General features: G+C 39.0%; 1 protein-coding gene across 1 annotated transcript in view; it reads left to right on the forward strand.

Moving 5' to 3' along the window:
- The window catches only part of ACAN (aggrecan), a 119,543-nt gene extending 93,447 nt beyond the window's left edge, over positions 1-26,096 (forward strand). Inside the window, exons 13-18 of the mRNA XM_063925777.1 lie at positions 761-874; positions 15,812-15,970; positions 17,428-17,510; positions 20,038-20,182; positions 23,993-24,175; positions 25,880-26,096. Coding sequence (XP_063781847.1) covers positions 761-874; positions 15,812-15,970; positions 17,428-17,510; positions 20,038-20,182; positions 23,993-24,175; positions 25,880-25,965 — 770 coding nt within the window. The 3' untranslated portion in view covers positions 25,966-26,096. The remainder of the gene's footprint in view (positions 1-760; positions 875-15,811; positions 15,971-17,427; positions 17,511-20,037; positions 20,183-23,992; positions 24,176-25,879) is intronic.
- Positions 26,097-27,254: the final 1,158 nt, after the last annotated feature.

Genomic DNA, 27,254 nt, shown 5'->3' on the forward strand with positions numbered 1-27,254 from the left:
CTACCCTAAGCACATGTACACACTTAAATGCTAGTGTTCATTTTTTGTTGGGAATAAACTACCAGTATATTTTTGGCTTGTGGAAGGAAACCAGAGTACCTGGAAGAAACCCATGCAAGGACAGGGAGAATGTACAAACTCCACACAGTTAGGGCCATGGTGGGAATCAAACCCATGACCTCAGTGCTATAAGGCAGTAATACTAACCATTACACCATCCATGCTGCCTCATATCTTTATTATGACTATGGCCCCCTGACTCTACAACTCTGCGTTATAACTCAGAACTTTATAAAAGAATCATAATGATATTAATAATATTTCTCTAAAGAAATGTTCATTGTGTTTGGGCCACTTATGAAATGTACAGAAAATAGAACTGGCGTGTTCACATTGCAGTCACTTTATGCAGCTTTACTGTGTGTTGTGAATTGTCATGACTACAGTACAGTTCATTTCAATACCCATGCATAGAATGGAATGTATTCCAGATCTATTAGATGCGTACCTTTGTTTATATGTAGGCTACCCCAGCAGTGTTGTTATTACACAAGGCAGCATGAAATTACTACTTCCTTATTGTAATTTCTGACATCACTAATATTATCATAGATTCTTTATTTAAACTTATGTCAGATTCTTTATTTAAAGTTATGTCAGCATTGCTTTTTCAGTATGATCCCATACCTGTTACTTTTACAAGTGTCATTTTATCTATAAAAAGAGGGATAATAAATTGATGGATTTTTGTTGACCGCAGGAATTATTGGATCATGTGCTGATATCGAATGTGGGTCTGGAACGTGTGTAGAAAAAGAAGGGCGAGTTCACTGTCTGTGCCCACCAGGGTATGGAGGCGACAACTGTGCTATAGGTAAATCTTATCATTATATCTGGAAAAATATAATGCTAAACGTAGGGAAGCTGGTGATTATAAACAGCAACAAATAAAATGTAGATTGGGAATGACTTTCACTATCCCACATTTAAGGATCTCTTCACTGTTAATGCATGATGCAGAACTGTTAAGAAATCCACAGGGCCTGAGTACTAAGGAAGGTGTGACCAAATCCAAGAACAAATCCGGAAGGCGTGGCCATGTTCCCTCTGGAAAAAAAACATCTATAATTCTGGTACAGTCTAGGATAATATAGGTAGAATTTGATTGTGCAACAACTTTACTTTTTTGTTTTAGATGTTTTATTAAATCTACCCTCATATAGATCATCCCCACTTTATAGCAAAAGGCATTCACTTTGCTTAAGACTCCAACCATTTAGTTTGTTTTAGTATTGTTAGTAATTACACCATATAACACAATTAAAAAGGTACCATCACTGCCATATATATTGAGATTTAGCAATAAAGATCAGGGCACATAAATCAAACTGGACAGTGAATGATGCAAATGGCCAGATGTAATCTGAAAGTAAAAGATACTGGTATTGTGGATTCCCATAAAAATCATGCAACCAAGATAATTGTTAGTCATCTGAATTCTGAAATCCTGGTCTTCAGCAATGGATTGTGACTAAAATGACCAATAATGTCATCATAACAAATGTATAAAGAATTTTAACATACTGTACATTTAGGCTTTTTGTCTAAAATGAGTAACATCGTACAGGAATGCAAAATTGATTTTTATACAACTGCAACACTTAGTACAGTAGTGCTTTGTATAAAAAAAAAACACCACTTAATGATGGTAGGAAGTTATTCCTAAATAATGAAAAGCTTAAAATGTGATGACAGTACAAAACAAACCTTGAACATTTTTTAGTTGAAAGGTGAATAAGAAATAAAAAAAAAGATAGGAAGTCACCGATGCAAATCCAACTGTATAATGCCTGCACATGAATATATCTGTAGTCACAGACAAATAAATCTTCCATATTAGTGAATCATCCTTCATTTAAGAAAGATCTTAACTTACCTTAGTTAAATTATTACACACTCCATAGCATAAATAATAAATAATAAATCTCATAATAATAATATCATTATTTACAGCATTTACTGTCTGAGAGCTGTCTGCATAATTATTTTAGAATGTGTGGTCTTATATATGGTTAAAGTAAGTCTGATAAATCTCATTAAGTCATGTAAGATGTGAAATGCTCTGTAGAATACTTTTCTTTTACAAGGCCAGTTTATTTTCCAATTTCAAATACGTAATCTCTATCATGGGATAGACAATATCAGTATTATGGCAACATACGTTAGGCCATAGATTATTTACTGAGCTGTTCTGGTAACCCTCCCAAAAAAAAAACTAAAAGGACACATACAGGTTGAGTATCTCATATCCAAATATTCCAAAATACGGAATTTTTTGAGTAAGACTGAGATAGTGAAACCTCTGTTTTCTGATGGCTCAATGTATACAAAATTTGTTTAATACACAAAGTTATTAAACATGTTGTATTAAATGACCTTCAGGCTGTGTGTATAAGGTATATATGACACATAAATAAATTGTGTGTATGTACACAAACTTTGTTTAATGCACAAAGTTATTAAAAATATTGGCTAAAATGATCTTCAGGCTGTGTGTATGAGGTCTATATGAAACACAAATGCATTCTGTGCTTAGACTTGGGTCCCATCGCCATGATATCTCTTTATGGTATGCAATTATTCCAAAATACGGAAAAATTTGATATCCAAAATACTTCTGGTCCCAAGCATTTTGGATATGGGATACTCAACCTGTATTGCCCTTTACTGCAACATAAAAAGTACTATTGTTGGTTTGATCCACTTTAAGATACTCGAATAAAATGGGTATTGGCTGATGACACTATGGGCCTGTTTATCATTAAATATTTGCAGGATATTCCATGAAAATAGCCCTGACAGGTAATGCCATCTCCAGATGGCGTTATCCTATAGTAGCCCATGGACTACTGCTTTGCACATTTTTATGGAGAGGTATCCTCTCTGTAAGCCCCTAGTAATGCAATGGCTGCGCAAATGCAGTGTGCCCCGCGATCCTAATAAGGAAGCAGTTACACTATACCACTGCTCCAGCTCCTCACCAGGATATGCTCTTATCGGAGCCTGTTTCCTGGAAACAAACATAGTAAATTTGTGCGAAAATATAAATTTTCATGTTGCAAATTAAAAATGCGGATTGTGATAAATTCACACCTATATTTGAAAAAAAAAGGATTGATTAGAGTATATAGTTTATAATGAAGGGCTAGGTATTTTAAGTAGGGATATGTATATAATAAATGAAATAATTTGAATTTAAAAAGATTCAACTTTTTCAATTTGCATTTAAAATGTGGAACAATATATAAAATGTAAAAACTGTAATTCACTAATTTATATTGTTGTTAATATTATGAATGCACTGTGATGTTAGGAGCTGTTGACCCCTTTAACTGCAAATACCTAAGAGGCTGATTTATCAACGAGTTTTTTCATACACAACAAGTTTTAAACTCATTGCGTATGATAAATAATGCTCCAGCCAATCAGCTCCCAACTGTCTTGTGTTTGAATAATTAGAGTTTGGAGCTGATTGGCTGGGGAGCCATTTATTATACGCAATGAGTTTACTTGATGATAAATCAGCCCCTGAATCTATTATTATGAAATCACTGCTGTAATAACTTTACATTATATTATTTTGCCTATAGTATGCCTCTTTAGTATTTTTAAACAGGACATATTTAATGTGCATCCCATCGAGTGTTTTATTTTTGGGGGGTGCTTTGCCATATAAAAATACTGCAGGCTGTATTAACTAAAATAGAGTGATACACAGTACTGCATTCCTGTAAACAGTTGATAAGATACTGTTCTATTTTTATTTTTAATGTATATACATATCTGCCAATATTTTAAATTGCAAAATTGGGACACAAATAAGACCCTACTATGGTCCCCGAAACCGCTCCAAGCTGTGCCAAAACCAATCCATATATAGTAAACCACACCCTCCCTAGCCACAACCACATTGCAGTCTTGATGCCACACCCCTTTCTGTTTCAAAGTTCATCTGGCTGCCTTCACTCATCAGTCCAAACTGCAAGAACAAAATCCAAGGGAACATCACCTAAATTAGTAATAAGTGGGATGGGCAGACTGATTAGGACAGATGGTCTTATGGGCCCTACACACTGGACGATTAGTGCGATTTGAATGCTGATCGATATGAATGATGATCGGTGTCATCCAAATTAGCTTGCATTGAAAAACGATGAAAAACCAATGATGAATGACCGCAGGGACACGCATCGATCATCGTCGGTGCATCCACGCTAAACGATATCAACAATATATCTTTCATTTCTGAACGATATTGTTCATATCATTCTTAGATATCGTCCAGTGTGCAGGGCCCTTATGTTGCCTTCCACATTTTATCTGAGCAGTCCATGTCTGTGAGTAAAACCTGTCACTGTAATCTACTGTATGTACATATTAAAGATGAGCAGAAAAGAATAAAACAGCTGATATAATATAACTATGTTGTTACTAATTAAGTAAATTACAATATTCAATAAAATGTAATTTTGCACATAATAAAAAAAATTATATTGATGTAAAAAAAATGATATTGATATATAAAACTAGATGTCCAAGTCATGGGAAAAGCTGGTCATTTATCATAATCAGCATAATATGGGCATGAAAACTGTTATTCCAGCTTCTGTATGATCTATGTTTTCACTTGCAGCAAATAGGTTCAATTAGTCTGATAGTTGCATTTTCATAGCACAACTGCGTTGTTACAAAGAAGCTTGCACGATGCCCAACATGAAAATCCATTGACCTTATGGGATTAAGCTAAAGTTGGGGTGATTGTTGTTATCTGACACTGTGATGTTTTGTTCTCCTCATTTTGTTTTTCTCCAGGAATTATGTGAGAGAGACCGCCAGTGCCTGCTAGATGCAGAGGAAACTTAAAAAGGCCTAATCTCCTGCCTATTAAAACTCCCGCCGCCCCCTGCTGTCCGCCTTGCTTTAGCTAAATGCCTAATTTTCCCTTATACAGCATACTTAAAACTTAATTGTTGCTAATTAAAAAATGAAAAAGGAGAACAAGTTGCTTAGTCAGCTGGTGTGCATTCAGTGCTACAGTGTTTCAAATTGCTGCTGCTTGCTGACAGAGCATGCTGGGCTATAGGACATTAACCTTTTGCCATGGAGCCACAGAAAGGCTACAGTCCCTTCACACTGAGTCAATATCTTAAGCCAAAGGTTATATACATTTAACGTGTTTCAAATGCAGGCTAGACTTGCCACCTACACGAAAGATATTCCCTGCTTAATATGGTTGTTTTGACTTAGTAAACAACTGATAAATGGGTCCATTTATCAATAACCAGTATTTCTTGAAAAATATGTTATTTACACTCCCTTTATACATGTAGCTGTGAAAGGCATCCATACCTATTTCAGGGAAGGATGAGCATCAAACACACTATGCTCTATGCTTAAACCAACGCAATTTGAAACTATCTCAAATTATGTCTGTGCAGTCTGCAATGCTTGCTGGTTAATGATAAATGACCCTGGACCCGTTTTAGAAAATTAAACCAAATAGTACAATTTGTAAATGCTTAGTTGATGGGACATTTTAGCCGATTACAGTATAGCATTAAATGATATGTGCAGATCATACATCCCAAATCAGCTTCTTCAGACTTATATTTTTCGTCTTCTAAAATTACATCTTTGACTTTTAACAGACACAATCATAGTAAATAACATTATGCCACGCATATGATCATACAAACACTATTCAGTTACCAGAGAACACTTGGCACAAGAAAACTAGAGATGTGCAGTTTTGTTCTCCAGAAATCCAAATCCACCTCAATTCTGTGGATCCGGACAGAACCAAACCCAGTCTGGATCTCACGAGAAGATCTGATCTGAACCATGCCCAGGATTAGATCTTTCTATCATTCGGAATTTGGATTTTAAATCTGAATTTTGGGTTTTGGATTGCAAAAGTTACATGATTTTAGCTGTTTATATAGATTTTTATCAATAATTATTGATCTCTTTTAAACAATTTTTAACCAATCCAAAAACCAAATCACAACCAAAACACTTGAGGGTGGTTTTGTGAAAACCAAAACACAATGATGAATTAGAACCAAAACCAAAACACATCTCTAAAGAAAACCATTACTAGATATCATGTATGTCATATAGTTTTATGGATGCAAATAATTTATATATAGGCTTTCAAATAGCCATTTGCATACAAACATTAAGTTCTGGCTATTTGGTTGTTACACCTAATATACTACTGTATGTTAAGTCTGACACGCTACTTCAGAGATCAGTGACATTCGTGAAGTCAGCTTTCATTTTGCTTTGAGGGGTATATATACTAAGCCTTCGAAATAGATATGGGTGGAGATAAAGAACAAGCCAATCAGCTACTAACTGTTTTGTTGCAGGCTGTGTTTAAAAATGACAGGGGCTAGTTAGTTGGTTGGTACTTTGTCTCCGTCCACTTTATCTCTCTCCGAGGTTTAGTGCATAGACCACTAAGTATGCTAATTGAATTGAGGGCATCTGGATACACAGGTGCTAAAGCAAAACATTTTACAATATGTATCCCATACGCACATAAATGAGGTCATCTTTTTGTTCTGCATATATCCACTGATGCAGGTATATGCATGTATACACAATACAGCAGATATATGCATGTATACACTAGACACAGCACCTGAACAGCAAGGCTTATGCAGCCAGATGAGCTCTCCTCTTTTGGTCAGGGCAGCAGTCCTAGGAATCCTAATGGCAGAACCTTGATTTTTTACAGACATTGATGAGTGCCTCCCAAGCCATTGTGTGAATGGAGCTACCTGCGTTGATGGCATCGACTCATTCAAATGCTTATGCCTTCCCAGCTACGGAGGGGACCTATGTCAGATCGGTACGACCAATAAGGCTTGAGCTAATTTTACTAACAACTGCATCCCAATAGAACATCCCTCCTTCAAACGCAAAGGGTTCTGCTTGTTTCCTGGTGGGCTCATTCCTAATATAGGCCTACCTGTGTGAGAAGAGTGAATCATCTGATTTTGTTTTCATTCAGTGTCTCTTTCTTTTCTCCTCTAATAATGTTATTTATTTCATATTACAGGACAAAGCCCTGCACAGGATGACGTGAAGGCTAACATTACTTTTTTACTTATTCTCTTAAAAGGTTTTCTAACCAACTGCAGGTTCCTTCCTGTAAAAAGAACTAGTATATTTAAGGGAAAACTAGTCACAATGCACTAGAGCCTGAATAGGCCCATTAAAACATAGCCAGATAAAGGGTGGGGCTAAGAGAAGACTGTACTCGGGCCACCCCTCTGTCAGGGGCTCCCTGGATGAAGCACACTGATATCACTAGCTATCCCTCTTGTGCAGCAGCAGAACCAGGCAGCCAGAATGCACACAGGACAGTATGTAGTGCAGGTAGAGACACAGGAGTATCAGATTTCAGAGTGAGACACACACATATACACACAGAGTCCTCCTGAGTCCTGTCCCATGTGTAAGTATAACAGAAGTTGGTGTTATTCTTGCATATGACAAGATAGATTATAGATTTTATTTTTCTATAGTATGTGTATTTTTAAGTTGTTTAAATTGTCTTTGTTACACTACAAGGAAACATTATAAAATAGTTGTTTCTCAATTAGATGGAGCTATAAACAATACCCAATACTGTTAGTTTAAATCTAACATAGACTATTGGTTTAAATTTAATATACACCTTCCATACCATCCATACCTCCAATGGCTCATTCTAGTAGAGACAAAATGCTCTCTACCTGGACTTCCCTCTTAATTTACCTTTTCTATCAATTAAATAGATCGACACCGGTGACATCAATCATATATTAAGAGGGCAATCTAGGAGCAAAGCATTTTGTCCCTCCTGGAATGGGTCATGTTGGGAGGTATGCCTAATCTAATATACCACCCCCCTCCTTCCCCCATGCCCCCCTATCTTAACTGCCCCAGGCCCTCCCAAGGCTTAATCCGGCCCTCCGCTGAAACCAATGCTTTCTATATATTTTATGATCGATTGGTAGAGGGATCATCCAAGAAACACCTTTAAACAAAACAAAATAAACAAAATGTAGATATCTGTTGACTGATGCATGGGAAAAAAGGTAATGTAACCCATAGCAACCGGTTTGACTTTTATCCAGTATCTAAACTAGAAAATGACAGCTGCAACTGACTGGTTCCTATCAGCCTTAGAGGTACATTAGCAAGCATCCAATCAGAAGCTGTTAGTGCTGGTCACTATCATCATCCATGTGTAATTGTATCAGTCCCCAGGTACCAGCAACTGATTACTGGTTACTGACAGGCATATGGGTGTGTATTAATAGAGCTACACTAAAAAGGTCTATAGTCAATAAGTCAGCCACTAATGGTCAACATGCATTAGGTCAACAGGCTCAAAAGATCGATAGGGTCAAAAGGTCGATATGACATAGGTAGACAGTAGAAAAGGTCAACAGGGTCAAAAGGTCAACAGGGTCAAAAGGTCGACATGTAAATGGTTGACACAAAAAAGGTAAAAAAACATTTTTTAGGGGGGGTTTTGTCGCTTTTCTGCCACAAACAAGTCCCATTAGTGCACCGCGTCTCCTTGCATGGCTCGCTTTGTTCGCCATGCTTCAGGCAAGGTGCCTCGCTGCACTCAGCACAGGTTACTATTCCCATTCGTAGTCCACGTGGATGGTAAAGTGTGAAAAAGTTGAATTATAATAAAAACTTGTGTCAACCTTATGTGTATGGACCATTGCCATGTCAACCCTTTGACCCTGTCACTTTCTGACCTTGTTGACCTAATGCATGTCAACCATTAGTGTAGATCATTGACTGTAGATCTTTTTAGGGTAGATCTGTAGACCAGATAGCCAGGCATATATGTGTCTCTGTGCAGGTCTGTCCCTGTTGACAATTACACAGTGACATCTTAATGGTACTCAGTTTGCACATGGATGCCACTTCCCTCTATAATCCTGGCATTCCAAACATTAGGAGGTGCAAGCTCCAAATCTGCATATGGACGTAGGTATTAATTTTTTTGTGGACAAACCAAAGTTGCGCATTTTCCACTAAGTTATTTGGCATACACCCATCTCAGCTTTAGCCACAAAGTTAGCAATACTGTGCTGTTACTGTTATTTTGTAATAATGTGTTATGTGTGGCTATTTTGAGATAATATCTACATCCTGTGGCATACAATTTTAAAAATGAAGACGTGATCTGTGACAGTATTGCGCAAGTGGTCCATTTTTCTAAATATCTGGCTATTTAAAATAAGCAAGAAAAAGTAATAAATTATTTTTTACTGCTCTGACCATGAAATATGAGGCAATGAGGCATATGTATTAAGTCTTGGAAGAGATAAAGTGGAGAGAGATAATTGGTCCCGTTTTTATCTACTACACATTAATAGGCACAGACCCCAGTTAAGCATTTTCATGTCAAGATATTATATTTGCCACTGATTAAAATGAAGTGAAACACTCAATTTGATGAGAATTTTTATTTCTAGTGGTTTAGGCATGACCTGGAAGGTTTGGAGTTAGGCTGCAGTGAAGGGAGGTTTAGGATTTAGGCTGCGGGGAGGGGGCTAGGTTTAGGAACCACCGGCGAGGGTTAGGATTAGGCAGAGCCGGCCCTAGCCAATTTGATGCCCTAGGCAAGATTCTGTCTGGTGCCCCCCCCCCCCCCCCCCCGCCCCCCCTCCTCCCAAGGGAGATAGTGGACGACTGGGAGAGGGACCAGGACAGATGGGGCAGGTGAGAGGAGTGACAGGAACACAACAGAGGTGATAGGGCAAGGTCAGAGGGGATATGGACAGGGCAGAGAGGTGATAGTGCTGAGACAGAGGGGACAGGGGTATGACAGTGGGGAATGGGACAATACAGTGAGGATAGTACAGAGGTGATAGGACTGAGGGAACAGGACAGAGATAGGGCAGAGGTCATAGGACCAGGACAGGGGGGACAGGAGAGCGGGGTGACAGGGACAGGACCACTGCAGAGGTGATAGGGACGGGACAGTGATGGCAGAACAAAAGGCAAGCCAGGATAGAGGTGACATGGACAGGGCTAGAACACAGGTGTCAGGACCAGGACAGATGGAACAGGAGAGAGGAGTGACAGAAACACAATATGATGACAGGGCAAGGTCAGAGTGGATAGGGACAGGACATAGGGGACAGGAGAGAGGAGTGATAGCGCTGGCCTATTCCTGGTGCTCTCCCCCCTCAGCTCACATCTCACCTGGAGGAAAATGACTGCTAGGCGCTGGTGCCCGAACCCACGTGTCTGTGTCCAGCTCTTGCACGGGGGTAATCTGGACACTGGCTGGGTGCTGCTGCAGGCAGTTCCAGCTCGGCAGCCTATGGTCGGGATGGTCTCAGCAGGCAGCTCTGGGATGGCAGCCTGTAGTTTGTAGGGTCATCGGGTAGCGCGACCCTGAAGGGCACAGATGGAATGTCTGGCCACTCATCTCAGGAGGAGGGGGCGGTAGCGAGCAAAGCCACTGCTAGGGCTGGTGGTCAGGGAGCCCACAACACTACGGCGGTTGACAGCAGGGACCTTCCGGCGGCGGCTACCCGCATCTGGAGTGCACACACACACTCCGCTCCCTTTCTGGTGCTACAGCAGGCGGCTCTGCTCAGATATGCAAGAGCAGAGCTGTCAGCAGCGCTGAACATTGGGTGCCCCACAGAGCAGTAGTGGTTGCTGAGTCAGCACCTAGATGAAGCTAGGGCTGGCTCTGGGCGCCGGTTCTTCCAGCTGCAAATCACCAGGTACTCAGTGGCGGAAGGGAGAGCTCTGAGTCCCTTCCTTGTCCCACTGTGTGATTGGACCAGCGGATCCAGCACTGGATCCGCTGTCCAATCACATGTGCCTCGCTGGCAGGGGCGTGTTTTCCCTGCCAGCGAGGCACTTGTAGAAGTGCCGCTTTCAGTGTTTTTTTACATGGGCTTTTACAGCCCAGTGTTTGGCCCTGCCCCCCGCTCTGTCCCCGTTCCCACTGTCAGTGGAAGGCACTAGCTATTTGTTCCTCCCAAACTAGTTTAATCATCTAAAATGATTAGATTAATATAAAGAAAATACATATGACACAGAATGTGTCATATGTATCTTTTTTATTTTAATCATTGATGACAGGGGAGGCACTGCCTCCCCTGACTGCACGTCCCTGAACAGTTCGCATATTTGGCGCACAGCCCAAAAAGGGGTGTGTTTTTGCTGGTAAGGGGCATGGCCACACAATAGTAACCCTAATTCCAATTACGCCACACAGTACTGCAACTTTATTCATATTTGATCATGCGATAGTGTCCATAATTCATATTACATCACACAGTAGTACTACTTTACCTTATAAACGTTACTCCTCATAGTAGAGCCCCTTATTCACATTATATCACACTAAATTGCTCCTTATTCATATTATACCACACCCTATTGCTCTTTATTCACACTAGACGACACAATAGTGCCCTTTCTATACGCAACGCCACATAGTAGAGCACCTTATACACATAATGCCACACATTAGTAATGCATTTATACACAATTCCACACAGTAATGCCTCTTACACATATGAGGCACATTATTAATGTCCTTATAAACATAATGCACCTTACACATTATGACAACCTTTATTAATGCCCTTTTACACATAATGTCCCTTACACAAAAGCCGCACATTATTAATGCCCTTATACACATAATGACACACATAGTGCTCCCTACACATTTGCTGCACATTATTAGTGCCCCTATACACATAATGACACACATACAGTAGTACCCTGTTACATATATGCCGCACATTATTAATGCCCTTATACACATAATGACACACATAGTGCCCCTTACACATATGTTGCACATTATTAATGCATTTTTACATGACACACATAATGCTCCTTACACATATTCCGAACACTACTGCACAACCAACCAACTCACATGCACACAGCACTCACACTGCCACTAACACTGTGACCTCTGCCTCTGCTTGGAAACAGATGTGTCCTCCTAAATCTTGCCTCAATGCTAACGTCGGGCACATTTTTTTAATGAAAATGCATCTTATTTGCATTGTTATGTGGCCAGGATGCACAAGCAGCTTCTGCTGATTAAACTGATATGCAGCATGCCTATATACTGTGCGCGACTGTGGCTGTATCTGCATATCATTTTACTCAGCAGAAGCTGCTGATGCCCCTAGGCATACCAAACGCTCTAGGCAATTGCCTAGTTTGCCTATGCCTATGGCCGGCTCTGGGATTAGAGTTAGGCTGCAGGGGCAGATGGGGTTAGGGTTAGGTTGCGGGAAATGAGGGTAATGGGCCCTACACACTGGGCAAGAATACTGAAAGATATGAACGATCTCGTTCATTAATGAACGATATACTGTTCATAAATTTCAGTGTGCGCGGCCCCGTGCTCGTTCATCACTGGTGCCCCGTCGGCTGTGCATGCAGGCCAATATGGACGATCTCGTCCATATTTGCATGCACTGCTATGGAGCCAGGTGACGGGGGGGAGTGAAGAAACTTCACTCCCCCCGTCACTGTACCCCTGCCGCCGGGTCGCCCGTCGCCCGTATCCGCAACTTGGCGGTGGATCGACAAATGTGTAGGGCCCATAAGAGTTAGGGGGTATGCTAAGTATACTTATTCGACCTCTGCCGGGATTCTTAGCATCAGGATGCTTGTGTCGATCTTTTGACCATATCATGTATCACAACAATGACAAAACAGGAGTAAATGTTTAGTGCAGTTTGCTCGCATTTAAAAACATTCAACCTTTTTGTGATGTCAGAGGTCTGCTGAGTAACTAAGTAATAAATAAGCACAAAATATATGCACAAGCAGAAAACATAAAGAAAAAACTACATTGTTCACTCTAAATTATGGAATTTAAACCAACTCTTTTTTTGAAATTACTAAACAGATTCACATAGGCTATTTAATTTTTATGGAGTCACAAATACTAAATCCGCCTTTTTTCATTTAGACAATGCACTGACGGAAAATTGCATTTTTATTTGAGCACTACAGAAAAGGTCAATGTTACTTTGGTGTAATGGAAAATCTATTCATTTTCTCGTCTACTTTAGGCAATTGTCTGTTTAGAGGCCATAATACACCAGAGGCCAAAATTATTAAATTACTTCATGTTTTAATTTAAATAGCATATATTGGAAGCACAAGAGTGTCTGCCTTTTTCTGAAAATGTTTCTTTTCATTGTTAGATTAATTGTAGCTTGCTTACAATATAATTAACAGCATTTGGAACATTTGAAACTGTCTTGTTTTATTGCTAGTTTTAAAATACAGATAACATAAACAATTTAATCCACACTATTTTCCAAACTCTTTAATTCTAACCTTGCAAAATGCTGGTTTGTAGTCAAGCAATTCTCCTTGATTTGCGCAAGTGTACCAAGATGTCTGCCATAGTGTGTAGCTTGTTAGAGCTAGACAGTCATAGTTGCAGAGAAGCAATAGTTTGTAGTGGCCAGTGCAAGGAATTGAGCACGTTAAGGTAATTACTTTGCTAAGTACAGAGTACTCAAGTTTGAATGAGACCCCTTTCACACTCCTGTTGCGCTTGGGAAGGGACCATCATTTAGGCGCAATTTCCCAAATAGCTTGTAAATGCACAAAGATGCCACGTATAATAAAGGGATTCTAGATGTCTCCTTACTCTCATGACTAATATAAATCATATATTTTTATCCAAACAAAGGGGATGCATCAGAACTGACAGGAGATTGGACATTTGGGGGTTGATCCAATTAGCAACGTAGGATGCAAAGTGCCATTGTGTTTCAAGGCCGGCAATGGCACACGATCTCGCACACGTCTTGGGATGAGCACCAATTTGCACAAAATTGCTTGGACCTCTATGGGGTGGCAAGCATTTTTGTGCAAATTCGGGCTGCCGCAAAGTATGGCCACTGCCGCAATGACTGCACCTGCGAGATAATCGCAGCTAATTGGATTGACACCTTGATGTGACATTTACACATTAGCAAGGCGCTCAGCTTCAAATGTTTCTTCTTCGCATCTTGTTTGCACTTTGCAGGGGTGCTTACCTGTAGAGAAGAGTAGGTATGCACCTTATGTGTGCAGGGCAGGCCACCTAGAAAGTATTTCAATCTATTTATGGAGTGTGTTCCAGAAATGAGGTTATCAGAGTCTATGTAATCCATATTATGCTCTTTTTCTTATTTGTTAATAAGATTAATGACCTCATCACCTTAGAACAGGAATTATTCTTTGCTTTAACGATCTCAGCCAAATGAGACGCATTCTGCATTTGTCATATCCTCTATTGTTAGATGTCTAAAAATCATGTAACTATTCCCGGCAAGCAACTATTATTTCCTTTGGTCTTCCCATACACCAGTTAAAAAACGTCCTCAACAGAAACTAGTGGCATAAACTACTTGCATCATGTATAGGGCACCTATAGAAAAACAATTAAGCCATTAAGAATATTCTAATAAATTACTGTTTGTTCCTCATTAGAAATGGTATATACAGATTGTTAAAAACATTATTAATCAGGCAATTGGTCCTCCTAAAATCAAGCTAAATTGAGCGCTATCACACAGTATTAATTTGACAAGGATTTTCAATTTAGTTTTAGTCTCAGTCGCTTACTTAAAATTGTAGTTGGTTTATAGTCACATTTTAGTCATTTGCTTTGTTTTAGTCAAGATTTAGTCAGTGGATCTCAATTTTCATTTTAGTCTAATCTTAGTCAATGTTTTAGTCATACCTTTTGCAGTTTAATGATACTGTAATGGATTTTGATGAAGAACAATTCCCATGAGAAGTTGGCATACTTTAACAATCTGTTTAGTAATATAGGCTGAGTAGGCTGTGAATGTGTTACATATTGAGACTGACTTGCCGTAGTGCTCTCATATATGATATACAAATTAATGCCTTAGGTTTGTTAGAAAAAACAAGAGCAATACCCTGTCCTATTTCCTTCACAGCTGGTCATATTTATTTTCTGCAAATATCTAGAACACATAATTGTTCTTTAAAAGTGTACAACGCTACTTCCAGTGTTAATTTTAGCAAGGATTTTAAAGTTTTAGACTTAGTTGCTTGTTTTTTTGTTTTGTTTTGTTTAAATTAAGATTTAGTTAGTGGATCTCAGTTTTCATTTTAGTCTGTAGTTGACGAATACTTTTAACATTTTCGCCAACACAATTAACACTGCTATCAAATTATTTCCATATTATCCAATTGATGCCTTATGAGGCTCCAATGATGACACAAAACAATACATGACTTCTGCCATACTCTGACTCATGAGAAGACAGAAGACTTTCTAAAACAACCATACACCATCTAAAGTATTAAATACTAAATTTGACTCCTACGTTTGGGAGGAATTTAGTTACATTTATGAGCAGTGAGACCGCCATCATAGGAAGGCCTAAGATTCTTTAATCTTAGTTTCTTGACTCCCTATGGTTCATCAAAGGAACCTGCAGTTGAATTGTCTTTCCTTTTGCTTTTGTAAGTCATGAATTCCTGTATGTCTGAGTGAGGTTGTCTGATTCTCTCCTTTTTGTTCAAGAATTTCAGGCAAAAGAAACACAATAATAACATTATCTCTGTTTCCCCTGATGTCATTGTCTTTTTGAATTCTACAGGTTCTGGTGGCGACAATTTAAAGAAGCTGCAAGGTGGATACACATCTCCCACCTATAGACGTTTACCCTCACTTCACTCTTTCTCTTGTATCTCCTAGATCTTGAAATGTGTGATGAAGGGTGGACCAAATTCCAAGGACATTGCTACCAGCACTTTTCTGAGAGAGAAACCTGGGTGGATGCAGAGAATCAATGTAGAAGCCACCAGTCCCACCTATCTAGCATCCTGTCACCTGAGGAACAAGAGTTTGTGAATGGTGAGCCATCACTATGCATGGCAAATAACTCATTTTAAATGTTAGATTTCCAATGTTGTGCTTTCATTCATTTGAGGAAACTTTCACTATGTACCAACATTTTTCATCCATACTCCTTCAAACTTAATTAACCTAAATAATGTGTTGCTGGTATGAGCTAAGCTGCATGTATGGGAATATTCAGCAGACATGATCATTCAGCTTTTGTGAAGAACGAAATCTATATCAATGACAATTCCACACTTTGTAATGTTACGTTCACCTGGATTCAGTGTGATTTATCGGCGGGTAGGATGCCAGCTGTCAATATCCTGACAGCGGCATCCCGCCTGCCAGAATGCCAGCAGTGGGGTGAGCACAAATAGTCCCCTTGCGGGCTTGCTGCGCTCGCCCTTCTGCTGGCTCAGTGGCTGCCAGCATTGTCGGCTGTTGGGATTCCCGTGACGGGATTCCGGTTTCAGTATCCTGACCGCCGGGACCCCGACAGCTGGCAAATTAAAGACATCACTTCCAATAACGGCTTAAGATATCTGCAGTTTTTTTGATGGTGACCATGGCTAACCAGCAACACACATACAGTATGCTAGTGATTTCCGCAAAAGTGTCTTGTTATCCCCCTCTCTACCACAAGAGCAGTATTGCAGTTGTGGTGCCCATCAGGAACACTCCTGCTTCTGTACTTCAGTGATAGTCATTTCCTTTGCTTGACAGAAACAAATTGCTCTCCAACTTTACCTACAGTAGTCTCACTATAATATGTAATTGTACTAGGTGTTTATATAATATGATGTCCAGTCAATTAAAGTGCATTTATAGTTCAAATTAAAGTAGGTGGGGATGAAATAAATAATATTTGTAGTATAGTATTTTACATTAAACTTTTACAAATGTTTGAGTTAGCTTTTTGTCACTACATTTGTTTGCAGAACCAAGAGGGATAAAATGTGCTAAAGAATTTACTAGATCATACTATTATTGAGGATTTGTGATACCAGTGGACTTTCTGTGGTATAGTTTTACTTAAAGTGCACCTAGGATCAGGGTTAATTTGTGCTGGAATCCGTTTCCATCCAGCAGATATCATTGTTTTTTAATTCTACTTTTTATCTTCCTCTGAAACACTGCATAGGACTAGGCGCCACCCACTTTGTGGGATGAAGCAATATGCGAGCAGTATACTAAGCCATAAGTTATTGGTTCAGTCTACAAAGTAGCTACAGTACCTCTGCATTGTGTAGGAAGTTAGTGTACACTAAATGGATGCACATTAAATGAAGTGCATATAATCAGACTAACTGAAGATGGTCCAGCTCTGACATACTGTAGGCTGGGCCATAGCAATATTGTTGTAAATTGCTGCACTACAACTGCAGGCTAGTATATACCAGTATAGAAGACTCTATTGTCCATTAAACCTTTTATGTGTGCGTTAACGGGTCTTATTTAATGAATAACAGGCAATGCACAAGACTATCAGTGGATTGGACTTAATGATAAAACTCTTGAGAATGATTTCCGATGGTCAGATGGCAATCCTTTGGTAAGTGTTCTTAAACCTAATTCATACATCTGAACAAATGTCAGAATTAAATGTTTAAAATATAGAATTCATTATTGGCACATGCTAAGTATGTATCACAAGGATTAAACATTTATATGTGAATAAACTAAACAAGTTGGGTATATCCTTAGTGTTCCAAAGAGTTGGAATTGACACAACATAATGTAACGCCTGTATACTTGGAGTCTTATCTTAATACTCTGTGCTGGTTAGATGCTCAGATGAGCATGTTAGCCTTCTTTCGCTAAAACCTAGAAATTCACTGCTGTTAACATTATAATGCTGTGATTGGCTATACATTATTTTTATAATTTATTATTAGCGATTATTTACTGTATATAGCCCCAGTATACACCACAACATTTCACAATTGATAAGAAACATAAGTAATAAATTAAGACTGATTATTAAGAAACAGACAAAGTGGTAAGACCCAACTTGCAAGCTTACAATTTATAGGAAAATAGGATTTTGGTATATGAGTTTTAGTACCACATAGTGGGGGAATTCAATTATGTGCCGGGCGGATTTGATGGGCAAATCCGCCCGACACTACCACACTTTACATGTGCCCGTTACACAATAGGGTGCAAGCACTTTTCTGCTAACAGGCGCGCAAATTGGCCAGCAAAGAGGGCAAATCAGGCTGTCGTTGCTGGTATTTAAGCATTGTGGCAATGGCAACTCACCCCCTTCACCGGCAATTGAATTCCCCCTAGTGTGTATTGGTTCAGTCACACTGCAATGGGTAAAATGCTAAGTGGTGCTGTATGATACAGAGGCACAGAGAGTTTGGGGTTAGAGTGTTGCTTTAGTATATAAAAAAAAAAACCTAGGCTTTTGTTAGCTGTGTAGAGTGGTAGTTAGGTAAAATAAGAAGGTTAAGAAGGTGGTTGGGGCATTTTATAAGCTTGCCTGAAAACGTGCGTTATTGGGGAAGGCTTGACGGTTTGGCGGCTAGATGGAAGTTTCATTGCATGAAAGAAGGAAGATTGGATGTATCCTATAAAAAAGCTTTGTAACCGTGAATGGGAGCAGATAAAGAGTGTGTCCATTCAAGGCTTAGTAAATAGACCCTAAAGTACCAGCCAACTAGTTATTAACTGTCATTTTTCAAACACAGCCTGTAACATGGCAGTTAGGAGCTGATTGGCTGGTACGTTATCTCCATCCACTTTATCTCTCTCCAAGGCTTAGTATATAGACCCATCTCTCTCCACTTTATCTCTCTCCAAGGCTTAGTATATAGACCCATCTCTCTCCACTTTATCACTCTCCAAGGCTTAGCACATCTCCACATTAATGAGATATTTGATAAGTGGAATGAGAACCTTAATAGGACAATGTCCTGATTATCTCAGTAATGCATCATTTTTGTGATAAGTGAGTAGTCAAAAATGTCATATGCATCAGACAGGTCCAAGAGACAGACCAGGGTGAAATTGTGGTAACATGGGCAAATTAATCTCCAGCATATTCATACAGTGGAGAAACTGCTGGGTTCTGAATAAACAGCTAGTATAACGAATGCAGGTGGGGTTGATGCACTGTTTTGCTATTGTGTCCTTATGACTAGTTTTGAAGAATGAATACAGTAGGTACTCTGATACCAGTTAAATGTGCCTATAAGACAGGAATAAGGCAATATGCTAAAGTGCAACTTTATCACAATGCACGTTACTTATGTGATAAATCAGTTTTACCTACATTTGCAAAGTGAAAATTTAAATTTTCCCCTAAATTAAGCATTATGCCCTTGCTGGGAGAAGGATTCTGATAAGAGTCCATCTCAGCGAAGAAATGGAATGCTGAGTGAGAACTTGTGTTATCACTGTGCTTCCTGCTTCAGGTTCCCTGCAGCTAATGTGGACGGCTGACGCATGTGTACATACAGTACCTGTGATATTGGTAAACACAGGGAGCCTATTATGTCATATGCTGCTCTCCTCCTCTGTCCATCCAACACTACTGTACATGTTGATGGTGGGTCTGGGGGTGATATTGAGCTGGTCCACATGCCCAGTGTAAACTCAGGACACGTGCAGTAGGATTGCCAGCATGCGGCAAAGACCTAATGCAGAAGACTGTGTTCTTTGCGATAGATACTTATTCACCAGGACAGGGCTTTCTCAAAAGCTCTGTCCTGTCACTTGCATTTTGGTAAATTTATTCAACAATTAAAAAATTTTCAACGCTGGTAGCAGCTAAATTTTCACCTCCACCCAGTGGACACATACACACTAGGATATTTTTGATTGTGTACGGAAACCAGGAGTACCTGGAGAAAACCCATGCAGGCACGGGGAGAACATACATACTATACAAGTTAGGATGGTGGAAATCTAACACATGACCTCTGTGCTGTGAGGCAGCAGGGCTAACCATAACACCAACCATGCTGCATATATGTATGTTTATTTTTACACAAATGCATTCAAGTATCCATGGTAATGATGTTTAGTTATCCTTCAACACACTGTAATGATGTTGTGTTTTTGGCTACTAGCAATATGAAAACTGGAGGCCAAACCAGCCAGATAACTTCTTTGCCACAGGAGAAGATTGTGTGGTGATGATCTGGCATGAGAAGGGAGAATGGAATGATGTGCCCTGCAACTACCACCTGCCATTCACATGCAAGAAGGGAACAGGTAATTTACTCAATTTAAAGTTAGATATATAATTGAAACTGGAGGGATTCTATATTTAAAATGCAAGTTGGTCCAGTATTTAAATGTCAGGGATAGTGTATAATCAAGAAGCCACATGATTAGATAAGTTGACTTACCATCCAATCAGGTGTATTCCATAGCTCAAGTCTACCAGGGTTTTGTGCCCAGTGGTCCAGTGTTCTATATCTTATGAAGACATCCAGTTTATGTACATCAGGCAGGGATGCAGAGAGGGTAGGCTGCCAAGTTGATGCATGTGAACAGGGCCCACTTAATGAAAGTGGTGCATTGCCATGCCCCCACAAGCTTGGCCACACTCCTTTCCCCCCTTAGTACTGGAACCAACAGATCACCAGGTGGCCCTGATATAAGTAATTGGCAGCAATATTAAGGTACTAGAGTGCGGACCTATTAGAGGAACACAGCTGAGTGCATAACTGTAACAGAGGGAATTACACTGTGTAAAGCAGAAAGAAGACATTACCAAAAAGGATCAAATACCCCCTCACAGCTATGCCACTTGTTCCATCTGTGCCCTCTTTTCTTCCAATTAGAATGTAAGCACTCTCAAAAGCAGGGTCCTTCCTACTCTTTAATGAATAGCTAGAGTACAGTTATATTGTCTTCCTTGAATGTCCCTGTTTTATGTGTGTCCTGCTATCCCAATGTTTGCATACACTGAATTGCCTTACAAATTAAGAGTAATGATAATAATAATTGTGTGAAATGAGATGCACATATTTTCAGTGGGTTGGTCAGTTGCATATGAACCCCAAGACGTAGGTTTTTACACACTGGATTTATTTGTTTCCCGCAGTCGAGTGAGATACTTAAGATACAGGAGGTGACGGCTCATGAGTGAAAGTAAGGCCATTGAAAGCAGTGCATACAGTACAAATGCTTTTCATTTTATTGCTTTCATGCACATTGGTGTAGAAGTGTGGAAAACAGCATTTAATAGACATTAAAAAAATACTGTCTGACATATACAGCTAAGCTTAACTTCCACTATGTTGCAGACAGCCGTGATTTCTTCTGGCCTTTTCTCGTCATTTGCTTTGTTTCACTTCCCCCACAGAAAAGGGAAAGTCTTGTGCCATTTTCAAAAGAAACAACTTGTTTTGTTCAAGGAAAATCCTCTTCAATATTGTTGCTAAGCACCCAAGATTCAGCGAAGGCCAGGCACAGTTAATAAATATGCCAGCCACTGCATCTTGGGAAACATAATAGGGAGACATTGAATAGTTATTTACAAAAAAAAAAAAATGTAATTAAGGTTGCTATTATTTATAGTGCACTAGACGTTCAGTGACAGCCTGAGAATTGGTGATTTTATTTTACATGTATGGCCCAAATAAGGTGGCTGGAGTGCTGATCAGCTTAGCAACAGTCTTGCCAAAGACATGGGATTTATACCAAGCAACAGTTACTGGTCCTTTATTCCATAGCCACCCTTTACCTGGAAAATGCTTCACTTGAATGAGGAAAAAAAAATACATTTATAGATAATGATTTACATATTGGTCACCGAAATGATATGGACAGAAAATGTACTTTTATTTATAAGCACTGTAGATAGATAGATAGATAGATAGATAGATAGATAGATAGAGACAGACAGACAGACAGACAGACAGTTTCTGTAGATAAATAAATGCACTAGATACAGCACAATTTGACAGTTATAGCATACGTACTTGCTCTCCCAGAAGCTGCGGGAGACTCCCCATTTTTCATGTAGTCGCCCACACCCACGGAAGAGTGGTATTTCTCTATTTCTACAGTATCCTGCCCACTTCCTAGTGAAATGGGCAGGATGGTGAGAATAATGCTGATAATCATGGGTCTGAATTGGAGGAGGCGGGGCCAATAGGATGTGTTTCTATAATAATCATGTAATTTGGCCCCGTCCCTCTTTTTATCAGCGCAATTTGTACATTTTACCCATGGGGCAGGACCTAATTACACAAATCGTCTGTCCCCACCCTCATCACATCCACTTGCATCTTCTTTCTGGGGGAAGCCCAGTGAGGAGATAATAACAGTCGGCAAATATGACTTATTTTGAACATCTACATGTATTAAAATGGTTACCATAGAGAAAAGCATATTTCTGTACAGTTTATGCATACATGTGCCCAGATCACTATTATGTGTGCAATGCATGTTTTACTACTTACTGTCATGTCAATACCCAGCTAGCACACACAATCAGCCACCTATTGGCTGAGAATTTCTGTCCCTTGGCAAATGCCTTCAACTTTAAACTTTAAACACATAAAACACATCCGTAATATAAAACACAGAAACTTATGTTTAGCAAAATATTGGTAAAAATTTATTGAAACAATTAATTGCAATTTAAATAATTGAGTTTAGGTGGCAACAAAAAGCATTCACTTGGACCCACTCCATACCTGCACCAAATAATGTGCAACTACTTGCTGCGTCACATGCATCTGCTGATGAGATTCTTTTCTGTAAAACACAAACCAGCATGAAGAAACAGGAATTTTGACAAGTGGGTAGTAAATACATTCCCAAGGGAAAGCTTAAAAGCCGGCACCATCCATATCAATCACCTCACAATCCCCTCCCACAAACATTCCTATTGGCTCACACACTCCCAAGCAAAATTGCGTGCAATAACAATCCTTCTTTATATAACTGCACCAAAAATAACCAAATAAAATATCTCAATACCAGTTGCAAACCATAAAATTCCACTCTGTGTTATTTACCTTCCTCAGCCAACAGGGCTTATGATTCTTTATGCATTTGTAGATGTTGTAATATGTAACATAGATTTTGTTTGCTACACACTGTAATTATTCTTTGAAACTGGAAAGATGAAGAAATCATAATTTTTTAACATAATTTTGCTGATGAAACCAAATTTGTCTCTCAGTCGTGTTTGAGCCTACAAAACTTTAGGCACTTGTAGACCTTTCTGTCACTGCTTTTATCTCCTATGTTGCCCCATCGTGGTCTAGATATGCAGAATAAAAGATAGGTATTCTGAGTGTTTGCATGATAAATAATAAGGTAACAACAGTCTATGGGGTCTATTTACTAAGCTTTGGAGAGCGATAAATGTGTGGAGATAAAGGTTCAGTTTTAAAAGTCCAAAAATCTCAAGCAGCCGATTTTCATCCATCTGCTCTGCAGCCGCACAGCACGTGCGTGGACTTCCACTTTGTAATTACATCCCTGGAGGATGCAATCACAATTTGATTGACAGGTGGTTCAGGTGCAGTGACATTGCATTGGGGGTGGGAGTGCACCAGGAAACGCAGGAGAGTCATGACCATTTTAGCGGCAGCCTGGTGACATCACCCGCATTTCCTGCGATCAGAATCATGTCGGCTGTGTGCCTGCATATGCAGCATGGTAGTGTATGCAAGGGGCTTCAACTATTTTCTGATTTCTGCGATGCGATCGAAATCGGATTGTGATCGCATTGCTGGGATGCGATTATCATGCTGGACGACCATGCAACGTGCTGTGCGGCCCCCAGCATGCGATTGTAAGCAGATGCAGTTTTGTTTTTTTAACAAAACTGCTACTGAAGCTGAATGAGGGCCAAAGTGCCAACCAATCAGCTCCTAACTGTCAAATATCAAACACAGCCTGTGACACGACACTTAGGAGCTGATTGACTGGTGCTTATCTCCGTCCACTTTATCTATTTTCAAGGCTTAGTAAGTAGACCCCCTAGTATGTTCCTTATATATAACCCAATCTTTGTATCTCAGATGATTAAAGTAGAGTACTGTCTTTCCCTTGTAGTGGCATGTAGTGACCCTCCAGTGGTTGAGAATGCATATACATTAGGAAGAAAGAAAGACCGGTATGAAATTAGCTCATTAGTTCGATACCAGTGCAACCAAGGATTCCTACAGCGCCATGTTCCTATAATTCGGTGCCTACCAACTGGGCAGTGGGAAGAGCCAAGAATACAGTGCATAGACAGTAAGTATTTTTAATGATAGAGTGCATTTTTCATTAAAGCTATGTCATTTTGTCTTACCGTCTGTTTGTTTTACGGTATAATTATATGATCACAAATCGGACGCAAGCAAAATACATGTGAATACAGTACGTGTATCTATGATAACACAATCATACATAATTAATTATACCTTGACAAACCATTAGGCGTTACAGTATGCTAATCATTAGTATGGTAAAAGAAAAGCTAATTAGTTAGGGCTCATACCTGCATGTATTTTACAATTATTTTATTGATGTATTAAATGGTAGAAACACACATTTGAATGGGCATGATGTGAGCAGCAGTTGTTTCTACTGCCACCATGCCCATTTGTACAGTAATTTGTACTAGCTTTGTATTGTGTTCTAGTTTTACACATCTTGTTCTAGTTTGTACATTTACCATAGATAAATGCATCGGGAATGCCTGCAATGATCTTTAACACTATTAAAAAGGCATTTGATGTGAGTTTTTACAGGCATTAAAACACCAGTGGGCATACTCTAATATCAAAAGGGAGAAAGGGGGTCAAATAAGTTAATATTATATAGAACTTACAAAATTATTACTTAACCTGCATTCAGATTCTAAACTACTACATTTCAGAACAGCAACAACCCATATAATTATTAGAATTATCAGCAACCAATCACAGCATATATCATACCAGGTACAAAAGCATATGCTAATTGCTACAGCTTATACTATATCAAGTAGCCAGCGAGTAGGAAAACAAACAAGCAAAATCAAGTCTTGCAGTAGAAGTGGTCAATTTACAACACAATCTTAGGGCCAGATTAATTTAACAGCCAGTGATAAGCCAGTAGGCTGTACTTAAGACAGATTTCCTTTTGAGCCTGAGGGAAGATGGAACAGAAATCCACTGTAAGTACCCTTATTGCGGGTGCAGCACACACGTTATCCCATAACTCCGGGTACTTACATATCCCGAGACCTATGGGTTAACACTTGTTAGTTGCTGTTTTACAGTGCAAGGAATTGGAGCTGTAAATGAATGTAAAATGCCAAGGCTACCACCCTTTTCCGCACATGGTAAATGAACCAGACTAATTGAATACTGCCCTTAGAGTTCTGCTTTCACTTCTTCATTCCACAGAATGCCATTCCACACTCTATTTGTGCTTACACGCAGAATTGATAGTCTATGAATAGACATGGAACAATATGGGGAAATGTATTTTTCTGTGTTGGACTAGAAACACTTAAGGCTGAATCCAGCCAGTGAAACGTTAGAAATTTTGCAGCCAATTTTGCGGAACGATTTTGAAAATGTCACTCTTCACTAAGTAGGAAGACAACAATAGCAGCAGAGATACCTGCAGACTATAACATACATCTACCTTTAATGAAGCACATTACATAATTATAATGATGATGATGATAATGATAATGATGATGATGATGACAACAAAAATAATACTAATACTAATAATAATTATTATTATTATTATTATTATTATCATCATCATCATGAGAAATGAAGCTCAATTACATTTTATTTGAATCAAATTAGAAATAAATTGTTGGCAATTGTTTTTTAATAATGGTGATCAGTAGCTAATTCTAGCAAGAGAAATCATAATTCTACAAATGAAAAAAAAAAAACCCTACTCAAGAGTCTTTTTTCTGTTTCCTTTTTCTCTGCAATTAATTCCCCACAGCTTCCACTTACAGACACAAGAGAAGCTCCAGACGTCGATCGAAATCCATTGGCAGAAATGCACAGAAATCAGCCCAAGAAAAATAAACACAAAAGACCAAAACATTATTGTAAAGAACATTTATATTAACAATGTCAATTTAATTTTGTTTTGTCATGTAAGGAGTTTATATTGAAGAAACCCAGGCTGTATATATAAAAAAAAGCACCAAAGCAAATTAGGTTTCAGCATTTTTTCTAATGGTCAAAGTGCCTTTGTCAGGGATCATGTTGTGCCTTTCTTAATGGAGGCTGGAAGAGAGTTGATTAGAAATAGGACGGCTACGTGAAGCCATAAAGACTATTTTTCCCATTGTTTTATTAATTATAGTGTGACAATTATGTGATATTTTTATTATTTAAACTCCAGGCTGGCCGAATTTAATTAAGATATATAAATATAGTAAAGACTACAAACACATTGCACATCAAGGACCTTGAATTGAAAAACAAAAAATTGTGAACAATTACTGAATGTATCTCAAATGTGAGAGGACAAAGGGGTGGGTGAGAGATTGACAAGAGAGACTGTCCACATACGTGCTTTAATTTGCAGTATAATCAGAGCTGAAGCACTTTTGTTTTCTGCACGAGCTACAATGTATAGTCCTCGCCCACCACACTAATCACCAAAAAGTTACTGCTGAGAAAACTTTTGTCAGAGTGTTTATCAGAGTTCTGTAGGATCCATGAGGTTGCTAGAAGTAAGACCTTACTCAGCTGTCAGAGATGTTCTTCCGTAGATGATACACTCATGCTGATGAATAGAACTACGCTGCTCATCTAAAAGATTCTCACTTCATATGTTTTAGTATGCTCTGGAATATTTGCACACATGTATACTAATACTGCACTTAAGTAACAATGCACTTAACTACTCTTAAGTAAAAAGCATCATATCGGATTTAATACATTGGTTATTTTAAATTGAATTACTGATCGCACTCTGAAAAAAGTGACATTCCTTATGTTTTTCTAAGACATATAGAAGTGTAATTTGGACAAGTCAATGAAAGTGTGAGCCATCCCTTCTATAATCCGTCATTGATGGTCTTCAACAGTTTAATGATTCTTAACTACGTACTCTTATTTTGGCAAGCCTGCAAGATAATGGTAATGTCGGATAAGGCCTGGGAAGCCCTGCTCTGCGTAAATCTATTGGACCACTGGGACACCCTGTGGATTTGTGATTGCAGCAACGCTTGACAGACATGTTTTCGGTGTCTGACAAATTATCCATAGCCTTGAAAAAGAGATACTGTAATCTACAGCATAAATGAAACCAATGTTTTTGTTATTTTTTCCAATTTAGTAGAATGAAATCTGCAGTTGGGCTT

This window comes from Pseudophryne corroboree, chromosome 6 (assembly GCF_028390025.1).
Source record: "Pseudophryne corroboree isolate aPseCor3 chromosome 6, aPseCor3.hap2, whole genome shotgun sequence".
In the NCBI taxonomy this organism is placed as follows: Eukaryota; Metazoa; Chordata; class Amphibia; order Anura; family Myobatrachidae; genus Pseudophryne; species Pseudophryne corroboree.